The 13,126-nt window shown below is 34.4% G+C and overlaps 1 protein-coding gene and 1 long non-coding RNA gene across 2 annotated transcripts; one reads left to right on the top strand and one right to left on the bottom strand.

Annotated features, from left to right (window-relative positions):
• Nucleotides 1–5,389: 5,389 nt before the first annotated feature.
• On the top strand, nt 5,390–8,155 carry LOC107830125 (protein indeterminate-domain 16-like). The gene is made up of 3 exons (XM_016657607.2): nt 5,390–5,805; nt 6,001–6,400; nt 7,367–8,155. The coding sequence occupies exons 1-3, from the start codon at nt 5,703–5,705 to the stop codon at nt 8,115–8,117; spliced, it is 1,254 nt and encodes a 417-aa protein (XP_016513093.1). The 5' UTR covers nt 5,390–5,702; the 3' UTR covers nt 8,118–8,155.
• Nucleotides 8,156–9,043: 888 nt separating this feature from the next.
• Nucleotides 9,044–11,864, bottom strand: LOC142163618 (uncharacterized). The gene is made up of 2 exons (XR_012694564.1): nt 11,738–11,864; nt 9,044–10,118 (listed from the first exon to the last, which is right to left on the bottom strand). It is a non-coding gene; the product is annotated as an uncharacterized LOC142163618 (long non-coding RNA).
• Between the last annotated feature and the right edge of the window lie 1,262 nt (nt 11,865–13,126).

The following is a 13,126-nucleotide window of genomic DNA, read 5'->3' as shown; positions in this document are numbered from 1 at the left end:
GTCGCATGCCCTTATTACAGAAAGAGGGAGACAACAAGAAAGAAGTCAAGATAAGAGAAGAGGCAGAAGCAAGAGTAGGGGAAAATCCACGGATGGTAGGAAGTCATCATATGCGTGCTACCACTGTGGAATAAAGGGCCATTTAAAGAAGAACTGCAGAAAATTGCATAAGGAGAAGGAGCAGTTGAAGCAAAAGGATGGAGATGCATTAGTCACTACCCACGGAGAGGTAGCCATTTGTTCCATCCAAGAAGAGACATGCCTTCACGTCTCAAGTCAAGAAGAAAACGAATGGGTGGTAGATACTGCAGCATCATACCATGCCACATCCCGAAAAGATTTCTTCACAACATACAAAGCAGGAGACTTTGGAGTAGTGAAGATGGGGAACACTTCTTCCTGTGAGATAGTTGGAATTGGTGATATCAAAATACAAACAAATATCGGGAGTACAATGATATTGAAGGATGTCCGTCATGTGCCAGGTCTTCGTCTAAACCTAATATCAGGTATAGCTCTTGACAAACAGGGCTATGAAAGTTATTTCGGAAAAGGCACAGGGAAATTGCTGAAAGGGGTTATGATTCTCGCTCGAGGACATATTTGTGGCAACTTATATAAAACTCATGTGAAGGTATGTTCAGACAGCCTCAATGTTATGGAAAAAGAGGCGTCTCAAAACCTGTGGCACCAGAGACTCGGTCACATGAGTGAAAAGGGGATATCAATTCTAACGAAAAAGCAGCTTATCAGAATGGACAAGAATGCTGCTTTAGACCCTTGTAATCATTGCTTATTCGGAAAGCAACATAGAGTCTCTTTTACATTTTCTTCAACCAGAAAATCAGAGTTACTCAGTCTGGTACACTCTGATATTTGTGGTCCCATGGAGGAGAAGTCACTTGGCGGCAATAGGTATTTTCTGACTTTCATTGATGATGCTTCTCGAAAGGTGTGGGTGTACTTCTTAAAGACAAAGGACCAGACTTTTGATTATTTCAAGATATTTCATGCCATGGTAGAGCGTGAAACGGGAAAAAAATTAAAATGCCTTCGCTCAGATAATGGAGGCGAGTATACTTCCAAGGAGTTCGATTCCTATTGCAAGAGACAAGGGATTCGACATGAAAAGACGGTCACATGCACCCCACAACACAATGGAGTAGCCGAGAGAATGAACCGGACAATTATGGAAAGAGTCAGAAGTATGATCAGTATGGCAAAGCTGCCTAAGCCATTCTGGGGAGAAGTTGTTCGCGCCGCTTGCTACCTAATCAACCGGTCACCATCAGCCCCGTTGAATTTTGAGGTTCCAGAGAAAATATGGTCGGGTAAGAATCCCTCATATTCTCACTTAAGGGTATTCGGTTGTTTAGCACATGCACATGTATCTAAGGAGCTCAGGAAGAAGCTTGATGGTAGAACTATACCATGTATCTTCATAGGCTATGAAGATGAAGAATTTGGGTATAGATTATGGGATCCAATACAGAAGACGGTGATCAGAAGTAGGGATGTTGTATTCCACGAAAACCAGACAATTGAAGACATTGAAAAGCCCACAATGTCTTATGAAAGAGGTTCCAGTGCCCAAAAAGTTGGTCCAGATCCACTACCATTGCAGTTTGACACAAATAGCATGGGGGAGCATGAAGCAGTACCAGAAGCAGAACAGGAGGATGTTTGGCAGGGGGAGGCACAAACCCCTCAGGAAACTACAGAACCATCACAGGGGAACGATGATGGTACACATCCTGAAGCTAATAATCAACAACCACGTCGATCTGAACGAGGTCAGATTCCATCAACTCGATACCCAGAAACCGAGTATATTCTACTTTCTGAAGATGGAGAACCAGAGAGTTTCCATGAAGCTATATCTCATACGGATAAAGAAAAATGGCTGCAAGCAATGACCGAAGAGATGAACTCTTTACAGAAAAACAACACTTATGAGATTGTGAAACTTCCACAAGGAAAGAAGGTACTGAAGAGTAAATGGGTATTCAAGCTGAAGAAAGATGGCAGCGGAAAGGTGGTGAAGCACAAAGCCCGGTTAGTAGTCAAAGGATTCCTACAGAAAAAGGTAATTGACTTTGATGAAATATTTTCACCAGTTGTAAAATTGACTTCAATCCGCATCATCCTTGGATTGGTAGCCAGTTTGAATTTGGATCTTGAACAAATGGATGTCAAGACAACATTTCTTCATGGTGATCTAAATGAAGAAATCTATATGGAGCAGCCGGAAGGTTTTGAGGTTTCAGGAAAAGAAAACCTCGTCTATAAGCTTACAAAAAGTTTATATGGCCTAAAGCAAGCACCGAGGCAGTGGTACAAAAGGTTTGACTCATTTATGGTAAGTCAAGTATATAAAAGGACTGCTGCAGATCAGTGTGTTTACATTCAGAGATTTTCGGATGGCAATTTTGTTGTACTTCTACTTTATGTAGACGACATGTTGATCGTCGGACAAGATGCAACAAAAATTAGACAGTTGAAGAAAGAACTCTCTAAGTCCTTTGAAACGAAAGACTTAGGTCCAGCTCAACATATTTTGGGGTTGCAGATAACTCGAGATAGGAGAAACAAGAAGTTATGGCTATCTCAAGAAAATTACATTGAACAGGTGATCAAACGGTTCAATATGAGTAATGCCAAACCGGTAGGTGTCCCTTTGGCAAATCACTTCAAGTTGAGCAAGAGTTTGTGCCCCTCATCCAAGAAAGAGATTGAGGAGATGTCTACAATTCCATATTCTTCAGCAGTTGGAAGACTGATGTATTCCATGGTTTGCACGAGGCTAGATATCGCACATGCGGTAGGTGTGGTAAGTCGTTTTCTTTCTAACCCTGGAAAGAAACATTGGGAGGCAGTTAAGTGGATTTTCAGGTATCTTAAAGGTACTTCAAAATCAAGTTTGTGCTTTGGGGGAGCTGATCCAGTCTTGGAAGGCTATACAGATTCAGATATGGCCGGAGATCCTGATGGAAGAAAATCAACCTCAGGATATGTTTATACTTTTGCAGGGGGAGTTGTGTCATGGCAGTCAAGATTGCAGAAGTGTGTTGCACTATCCACAACTGAAGTAGAGTATATTGCTGTAGCGGAAGCTGGAAAAGAAATGTTGTGGCTAAAGCGGTTTCTCCAAGAACTAGGGATAAATCAAACAGAGTATAAGATACATTGTGATAGTCAAAGTGCAATTGATTTAAGCAAAAACTCAATGTATCATTCTCGGACAAAGCACATCGACATTCGTTATCACTGGATACGCGAGGTGATGAATCAACAACTGTTGAAACTAGTGAAGATCCATACGAAGGAGAATCCAGCAGACATGTTAACAAAGGTGGTCACTCAAGAAAAGTTAGAGCTGTGCAGAGACATAGTTGGAATAACTTTCAAATAGTAGCTGCGTTGGAATGCAGCTGAAGGGGGAGAATTGATAAGTTCAGCTGCTGCCAACTACCAATTCTAGAAGCCCACCATTGTTGAAGCCACCAACCCATTCTAGAAGCCACCATTGTTGAATGAAGAATTCAACCACCAACCACCTTCTTTAAGGCTATAAATAGAGCCTTATGTTTTACACAGAAATATCAATCCAGAGAGATTGAAATACAATCCAGGAAGAGATTGTGAGAACAAAAAGAGAGTTTGGTAAGGTTTTTTGTAGAGAGAAATTCTTGGTGTAAATTCTCTATAATTCTATTCTTGTGAAATAGAGTTGTTTTTCCTCCCAAATAATCTTCATATTGATCCGAGAATCACAACAGGAAAGCCGTCAGAATAAAGGCTATATATTGTGGAGTGGTGGGGGGTGGGGAGGATGAAGTGTGATAAAGAGCTGTTATATTCCTATATGAAGATAAAATTAACCAATTGATCTTATATGAAAATTTTCCCTTTATTTAAATAGAGACGGAATGGCGAGAATTGCTTTTTCGTAAGAAAAGAAAAATAATCCAAATTTGATCATTCTTTACAAAGAAGAGAGAAAGAGAGAGAGGGGCGGGAAGGAGGGGGGGGGGGGGTAGCGAAGATACTTAGATCTGAATTTGGTGCTATATTAGAAAAGCTTCCTTCACGTTTTGCCACCCACATATATGTGTGTAAAAGGAGAAAAAAGTGTGAGAAGTGGAGAACACATATAAAGAGTAACATATATAATGTTAATTTTTCTATCAAGTCAGTTAAAGAGTAATTAAAACTAGCTAATTACAGTATTCAGTAGAAACTAATAATAATCTAAAAGTTAAAGACTAGCAACCTATTGCATCAATTGCACAATTTGTTTAATATTTTTTCTATACTATTAGAAAATATAAGTTAAATCCATATAGTAATACTCAAATAGTTTCGTGTTAGATGATACTTGTAGAGAATGGTGTATAGGTACAAATTTACTTGCACCGCACATGTGTTTAGACTAAATTATAAATTTATCATAATTAAATGATATATTAAGGTAAAAATATATATTAATTAATTACGATTTAATAATAATATGTTTGTAAAGACAATTCTGGTGTTGCAAATTCACTGTCCTATTGATGCTCTCTTGTGTAGAAGTAACTCTCAACTAAGTTTTGACCAAAAAGTCTTAATTTCCAAGTAAAAGAGCAGCTTCCTTTAAACTCAAATGATTGTGTTGTGCAGGTGGGCAGGTCCTGGTCCTCCATCAATAGCTAGCAGCCAGGAAAAGAGGGGTTAATTTGTAAATTCCAAAGAGAGTACTGTAGGCATTGAAAAGATACTAGTACTATTACGAGACTGATGAAAATGAAAAACTAATTACTTCCAATTATTGTCAAACCTATTTCTTTTCTAGGTCCGTTACAAAAAAGAATAATCTCTTTTTAAATTTGATAACAATTTAGTTTAAATTTACAATTTTATTTTTAATGAGAATTTTTTATAACCATACAAATATTCTGGGCCCCTTTTTGACTTATTTAGCACCACAAATTCCAAAAATATTTAAGTGGACACATACTGTATATGGATCTGCTGGCATTGTTGTGCATGTATTTATGCACGCAAAGTTACTGTGCCCACGAAATAGTGATTCTTTGTGTATTTTGTTTTCTTTCTTGAGGATTTTTCTTATTTTTCTTTTGATCTAATCATGGGTCCCATTGTTCTCAGACGAATATACACTGTATAATGTTTTATAGTAGTACTATATATTATTTGGAAGTCAATTACAAATGATTTTTTTTTTTAATATGCTAAACATGTCACCTTAGACAAATAAAAATTTACACTGTTAGTCATCTATATATTTCAATTTTATTTTGAAAAAAGGAAAAAGTAAAGAGAAAACATTTTTAATTATCTGCCAAACCCAATTTCGAAGAAGCTTATTAAAGGTGACTCTTCAAAAATACATGGTGAAGGAAGGGGGCTATGAGAGAAATTAATAAGCTGATGAAAAGCTGAAAGTCGAAAAGCTATAAGCTGATGATACCAAAACACAGAAAGTAAAAAGAGCCTTTTCATTATCTTCCTCATGGTGTTATTAGCTCTTTCTCTTTCCCCACCTTCTTCAATCCTTCTCCTCTATAGTTTATCATGTTAATTACTAGAGTTTCATTTTTACAAGAAACCTAAGATTAATAAAGCCTCTTCTCCTTAGCCCTTTTACTAATATTTTCTATGCCCCAAAACACAACAAAAGTAGTCATCAAGAATTCATCATGTTAAGCATTAATAACCCAAATTCCTCTTCCGACCCTTTCACTTCCTCAGAGAATGGAAATAATTGTAATAGAAGAAAAAGAAGGCCAGCAGGAACCCCAGGTACATAATTTAGCTTCCTCACTATTATTTATTTCCCCTATACTATGGTGGAAGCTTCAGCCTATCCAGAATGATTGTCGCTAGTCGTAGATTTTATCTTGTTTCTATATATTTTACTATTTATTATTCTTGATCATATACTATAGTTAATTATGTATGGTATATATATATATATATATATATATATATATATAGATCCAGATGCAGAAGTGGTATCCCTATCACCAAAAACGTTATTGGAATCAGATCAATACGTATGTGAGATCTGTAACCAAGGATTTCAAAGGGACCAAAATTTACAGATGCATAGAAGAAGGCATAAAGTACCATGGAAATTGCTGAAAAGAGAAACCCCAATAGTTCGAAAGAGAGTTTTTGTGTGTCCAGAACCAACTTGTCTACACCATGACCCTTGTCATGCTCTTGGTGATCTTGTTGGTATTAAGAAACACTTCAGAAGGAAACACAGTAATCACAAACAATGGGTTTGTGACAAATGCTCAAAAGGCTATGCAGTTCAGTCCGATTACAAAGCACATCTCAAAACCTGTGGCACTCGTGGCCATTCTTGTGATTGTGGCCGCGTCTTCTCTAGGTAATAATTCTACATATACATAGAGGATCACATTATTAATAGACATATTACGATCTTTGATAAAATACTTTTCTTTTAGTTTAGTTTTTGCTCTACTATTTTCATCGATGATTCTTGAGATTTGCTAATGATTACTCCCATATATTGGTTAAACCTTTCTGACATGGAGAGTTTTAAGAATGGCGATGATTTTTGTTAGTTGTAATGCACTGTTTATGTTTTGCAAAAAGCAAAGAGCGCAAAATGAGAGTTGTTTCCTTCAATGTGTAGCAGCCTTAATTAGTGATTTATTTTTGTTATACTTTAAATAGTCTCCTGACGATCAGGTTTGTATAATATAATAGATCATTCTTGATACTTTAAAATTCTCCGTCAAATCCTATTTCTTTACTTATTAACATGTGTGTTCTTAATGTTAATTTCTATAAGGAATGTCATTGATTTCTCCAGAAAATATTCTGCTTGTTAATTTAATCTGTTCCTTAATTCCAATATACTTCAAAATGTAGTAAAATATTAGCACTGTTTTGTCCCTTTTCTTTTTCGGACTCTTTTCATTCGTTAGAGGAGTATTTATTCTAAGACCCATTTTAACCATAGTCTCAACGTTTGGTCTTCATGTTTATTAATTTCCCTTTTTCACCTGTCAGAAGTTTGGAGATTTTGGATCTTTATATAGAGTCGTTATGGTGCCCTATTTGAAGGAGTATGTTGCTCAGATTCTCAAAAAAATTCAATCATATATTCGTGTTGAATTCTAGAAAAAAACTATACATTTTTTGAAAATGTGATACAAGTGCAACCACATTTTTGAGGATTCGGTCAGCATAAGTGAAATTGGTTAGCTTGTTTAACTTTTTCACCAGACCTAGAATAATCATCACTACCTAAATTTGCTAACCTTTTTAATAAGAAAATACTCCTAAGTTGCATATGAAATGATTCAATTTTTTCTCTCTTTTATAGGGTGGAGAGCTTCATAGAGCACCAAGATGCCTGTAGCTTCAGCAGACTCCGATCAGATTCAAAATCTTTACAGCCAACACCTTGCCTTTCTCGGACAGCTTCAAGTCCCACCCCGTCAAGTGACACTAATCTCACTACAGTTCCATGGCCTAGTTTCCTTATATCCAATAAGCCAAAAACATTTCTCAAGAATGACGTAAAGCAACACAATTTAGAGCTCCAGCTCTTGACTACTACAACTACTACTACATCTTTATCTAGCCCCTTTGATATCTCTGTATCATCTAAACCGAACGATGGTCACTCCACTCATCTTCAACTCTCCATTGGTTCATCCGATTTCAATGAAAAAAATGACTCAGAAAATGACACGCACAAATCAAGAAATGGTCCAAATTTGGATGTTTCATTGACACTTAAAGACGAAGCGCGAGAGCGGTTGAGTCAGGCCATGGCTGAAAAAGCCTATGCCGAAGAGGCAAGAAAACAAGCCAAGAGACAAATTGAATTGGCCGAGCAAGAATTCGCCAATGCCAAGAGGATTAGACGACAAGCACAAGGGGAGTTAGAAAAGGCTCAAGCTTTGAAGGAGCAAGCAATCAGGCAAATTAATTCTACTCTTTCACAAATCACTTGTCATGTTTGCAAACAACAATTCCAAGCTAAAAGGATAGCAACAACAAGTATAGTTCCTTCTTATGATATGCGGTTGAGCCATATTTCTTCAGGTTTAACAGAACACAAAATGTAACCAATAGATTTCGGTTTTTTAACGAAGTCCTTCTTTCAGCTCCTTAGTGTAATATCTATTTCAGTATGCCGGTTTAATTTGAAGAGAAAGAAAAAAGTCATGGAGTTGACAAGAATGATGACTAAACTATACATCTCAAATTTTCTCAACGTTAGTTCCTCATCATCGATCACTCTCTCTAGCTATGTTATATTTTTTCATCTTTACTTTGATTTATTTTCATTTTTCCTTTTTGTTCATTTTTGGTTCTTTATTGTATGAATATAAGTGTAGTTTAAAAAGAGTAATTAAGTTGGTATTTGTTTATTCTAGTTCTTGCATGGTGACAAGCATAATGGAGTTAATTTTCAGCAAGGTAATAATGACTAATGTGAAATCTTATGGTTTATGGAAATTTGCAGGGTTCTTGATTCATCTTTTGTACTATATATTGATCATCAATGTGGTAACTATATATTTCATGATTTTGTGTTTCCATCTTTTTATTTAATTTAAACAAAAAAGAAAAAAGAAAAGGAACAGTGGGAAAACAGCGAACACTACAAAAAAAGGCTCATTTTGCGGGGTCTTTTTGTCAATTTGTGGCAGTTTCCGACCTCCACAAAATGAATTATGGCGGTTTTAAAAAACACCGTAGTTATGTTTGCCACAAGCATTTCTATGGCGGTTTTCTAAAACCCCCAAGACGACCGCCCCAAAATAAATTTCAATTTGTGGCAGTTTCTAAAGGCAATTAGTGATAATTTATAACCCCTGTAATTTGATTTCAATGTTTACAAAAAATTTATTTGTGGGGATTTATAACCCCCAAAATTTGAACTCAATCATTAAAAAAAATATTTAATACTAGCAATTTATAAATGATGCAATACCTATTTCAAAATTTAAATTTTAGGACTCAACAAATAATTTTACTAAATAACTCATACATCCAAAAACAAATTCGATTAAAATATCTATTGTATGTTTGTAACATAAATTACAAATCAAATTCATATCAAACTAAAGTTTACAAATACATACTAAATGATAACTTTAACATTAGACAATCTAGAGTAGTTCCTCAACAAAAAAATATACAAAAAATACAAAGTACTTGGTGATTTGTATTATTTCCACTTGATGATACTCTTATATCCACGCGCGAAGCAGACTCGCTTTTTCCATCATATGCTGAACCAATAAAACAAAAATATTCGATGAAAAACATATAAACGACTAGCATAGTCTAACAATGGCATTGTACAAAAGTTGTTGGACAAATCTAGTTACATAGATAGACGAAAAATCCAAATCTTCTAACAAATAAATTTGTCACTTGGTCTAACAACAACATTGAACAGAAGTTGTTGGATACTCTCACATGAATAAGAGCTAAAGTACAAAGTTGTTTCCTCGTATATCATCACAAAACTTACCTCCACAAGCTATTCTACTTGGAAACATAGATTCTAGCTATATATTCATGAAAAAGACCAACTATGTAACTACTAAGTATTAAGTGAACCTCTATAGGCTTTCTAACATAGAATTAAAGAAATAAATTATAAGCTACAATCCAGCCCAATACGAAAGTTAAACTTGCAATAAAGTTGAACGCTAATAACACTGGAACACTGATAGAAGAAATAAACTGATAAAATAGGAGGGAACTAATAATTAGTTAAACAAACAAACCAGTGTCAATCTTCTGGAGCTAATTTCAAGTAAAAGAAGCAAAAATAGTGCCAAAACTTCAACCGAAAAAATTGAACTTATATACTACCAGCTTACTTCAGTATCTCGTTTCTTAAGGGACTTAATCAAATTTTATAAGGCATAAATTTCAGTATAATCTTTATAAGTAATAACTGTAAAAGAATATGAGACAAATTATTCTTGGTTACTTAACATAACCTGGGGAAGAGAAGTGCAAGGATTGAAAATGTAGAAGGCTATCATTTCTTTGTAACTTCAACTAGTGTTCGATGCTGCAAATGCTCTTCCAATTACTATAGCTTCCTATAATGCAAGAAATTTGTTATGCAAAAATAAGCTTTCTATGAAATGAATACCTGGTCAAGAAACAAGTTAAGAAGCATAACTTAAACCTCAATACTATCATGCCAGTACAACAATCCGCAAACTTTTGTACACATATTCACCAGTGAAATATATTTTTTCACCATACTTCTTTGCACCCAAATAGATCATGCATTATGAAAAGGTAAATGGGAAAGAGTACAATAGAGGTATCTCCTAAACTATAGTAACAAATATCACAAATTCAAATACATATAAACTAAGTAATACAAACTCATATACGCTAACTTAAACATAACATAACCTAGAGTAGCTCCATAATAATTAATTAAATACACAAAAGTGCTAAGTATTTGATCAGTCATTTGTATTGCTTCCATCCGGTTATACAAGTAGGCGCACTCTTAACGTCACTATGCTTAAACAATTGAATAAAAATATTTAATAAAAAATTAATAGACTACTAACATTTTTCTGACAGACTAAATGGAAAAATATGGTAACATGAGAAGAAAAAAATCCCAAATCTCAAAGATATAAGTCTCGAGCACTTGGTATAGCAATGGCGTTGCACTGAATTTGATAATATTAGCATGAGAGATAAAGTACAAAGTAATTTTCTCGTATATCATAACAAATAAAATTTATATACAACTAGCTTACTTCAACATCTCATCTATATCTTGAGGGACTTGCTCAAATCTTCTAAGACATGAATCCTATCAGTATTTGTAAAAATAACAACTGCAAGAGAATATGAAACAAATTACTCTCTGCTACTCTATGCAACTGATATTCGATGTTGCAAATGGTCTTCAATTATTGTAGCTTCATATTATTCAAGAAGCATATTATATAAAGTTTTCTCTGAAAAAGGTCTTGCCAAAATGAGTTAAGAACATAACTTACCCATCATTGCTATCATACTAACCCACCAATCCTAAAACCTTTGCAATGTGCATCACCTTATTATAACTAAATAGAATGTAAAGCACACAAAAAAACTGACTGATAAAAATAAAAATCATGAAAATTTAATTTATCAAAAACTCATAATTTGAACACCGTATTTTTTAGCATAGAAGATAAACATCGAAAGGTTAAGAAAAATCAATGGAACAATTGCAGGGAGCCAAAAGTTTTTCAATTCTTCTTTCCCTTCTTAATGAAATCCCCCCCCCCCCCCTCTCCTTTCCACCTACCCTAAAAAAAGGTAGTAGGCAATCAGACTGTGATGGTATTCTAAGATGAACTCACATGATTTTCTATTATTAAAATATAACAATTTAAAGAAAAATTGAAGAGCAAAACACATACTATAAAACCTAGATTCTAAAAAGTATAATCTCATTTGTAATTAGGAACTCGAGAACAAAACAACTCACACAATAATGAACAATAATTTAACCCAATACTTGTAATAATACATAGATCCACAAGAATGCTTAAACAATTTCAGTTTCAAACTCTACATCGGAAAGTAAACAAAGAAGACATAGCACAACAGAAACAAAGAAAGAGCATGACAAACTTTTATTTTTCGAATTGTACTGACTTACTATGTAGAGAAGATGATGAAGAAGGGGAATTGAGCTTACCTTTCTAGCGAATTGGGAAGCGAAAATTGAGACTCCTGAAAATTTTCGTGAGTTGGAGAGAGGGAATTGAGCCCTTCTGGAAGATATCGTGTCCTATGAAAAAAGGAGGGAGAAAAGGAGATTGAATTTTGCATGCGTAGTTCTAAAAATTTTGAGTCTAATATCTTAATTACCCCGTAATGTGCATATTAAAAACCAAGAAGATGATGTCCAGTATTGTCTTTTAATTATATTTTTTCTCTTTTATTTATTTATTTTTTACTATTTATATAGAAAAGAATTTAGGCAATAAATCTAACTTATTACTAATAAAATATAAACATTATATATATATATATATATATATATATATATATATATATATATATATATATATATATATATATACACTATACACACAAAAAACACATCCAAACAAATAATAAATTAAAATATAGAGAAAAATCACAAAAGGTCATTAAATTAAATCATTTAATTAAAATTGTAAATATCCTTTATTAAATAAGAAGTTACAAGAATTCAAAATTACTAGTATCATTTATTTAATATCAAAACTTCTAATATTATGAATATACGACATTCATGAGCATATTTTTTGTAATTTTCTTTTAATTTTACACTTATGGATTAGTGTGTATGTAGGTTGAACCATCTCAAGCTACCTCTCATTTTACCGTCATGCATCTTAATATTTGTATCTCTCAAACATTCATATTGGAATATGTTGGATTTTAGTGACTTCACACTCACTACCATATAATATTATCGATCTTATAACTATTATGTAGAATTTATCTTTTATTTTGATAGATATCCTTCTATCACATAACACTTCTCCATTATAACAATCCGATTTTAATTATATGAGTAACATTTTTATTTGTTATTCTATTTTCTTGAACAATGAACCCATTGTAACAAACTAATTTTTCAACACTTCTATTACTTCAAAAGTGACAGGAAATTACAACTCAACTCAAACTATTCGAGGAATTAGATATACTAAACTAAAATACAAGGAATAGAGAAGAAGGGATGGGAAGCTCGGACTATGAATGGGGATGAGAGGATACAGACACTCAGAAGGAAGATGAGGAGCAGACACTTCACTCAACAACACGCATCCATGTATCTCCCCCCGGGATCCCAAATATAATGTCCTAGCATTCTATTCAGTTGTTTAATCATTGGACTTTTAGCTCCAGGCCCAATAGTCCCAACTGGATCAGCCTCGTTCCACACTTCTGGCCCATAATTCCTTACTAAGTCGGGCTGGTTCACTACAATACTTTCATCCTCAAAAAGAACCTTGTCCTCAAGGTTCGAGTAGAGCAATACTGATATCGTAGTGCTCGAGGTCCACTTGCGTCCCAGAAACAAACCGCTAGC

The sequence above is a fragment of the Nicotiana tabacum genome, chromosome 8 (genome assembly GCF_000715075.1).
Source record: "Nicotiana tabacum cultivar K326 chromosome 8, ASM71507v2, whole genome shotgun sequence".
NCBI lineage: Eukaryota > Viridiplantae > Streptophyta > Magnoliopsida > Solanales > Solanaceae > Nicotiana > Nicotiana tabacum.
Note: the sequence above shows the minus strand (reverse complement) of the source record. Positions and strands in the feature narration are given on the sequence as shown.

Coding starts and splice junctions, on each gene's coding strand:
- LOC107830125 (XM_016657607.2), top strand. CDS start 5,703: ATGTTAAGCATTAATAACCCAAATTCCTCTTCCGACCCTTTCACTTCC. Junction 5,806..6,000: donor AAGGCCAGCAGGAACCCCAG/GTACATAATTTA, acceptor ATATATATATAG/ATCCAGATGCAGAAGTGGTA. Junction 6,401..7,366: donor TGTGGCCGCGTCTTCTCTAG/GTAATAATTCTA, acceptor TCTCTTTTATAG/GGTGGAGAGCTTCATAGAGC.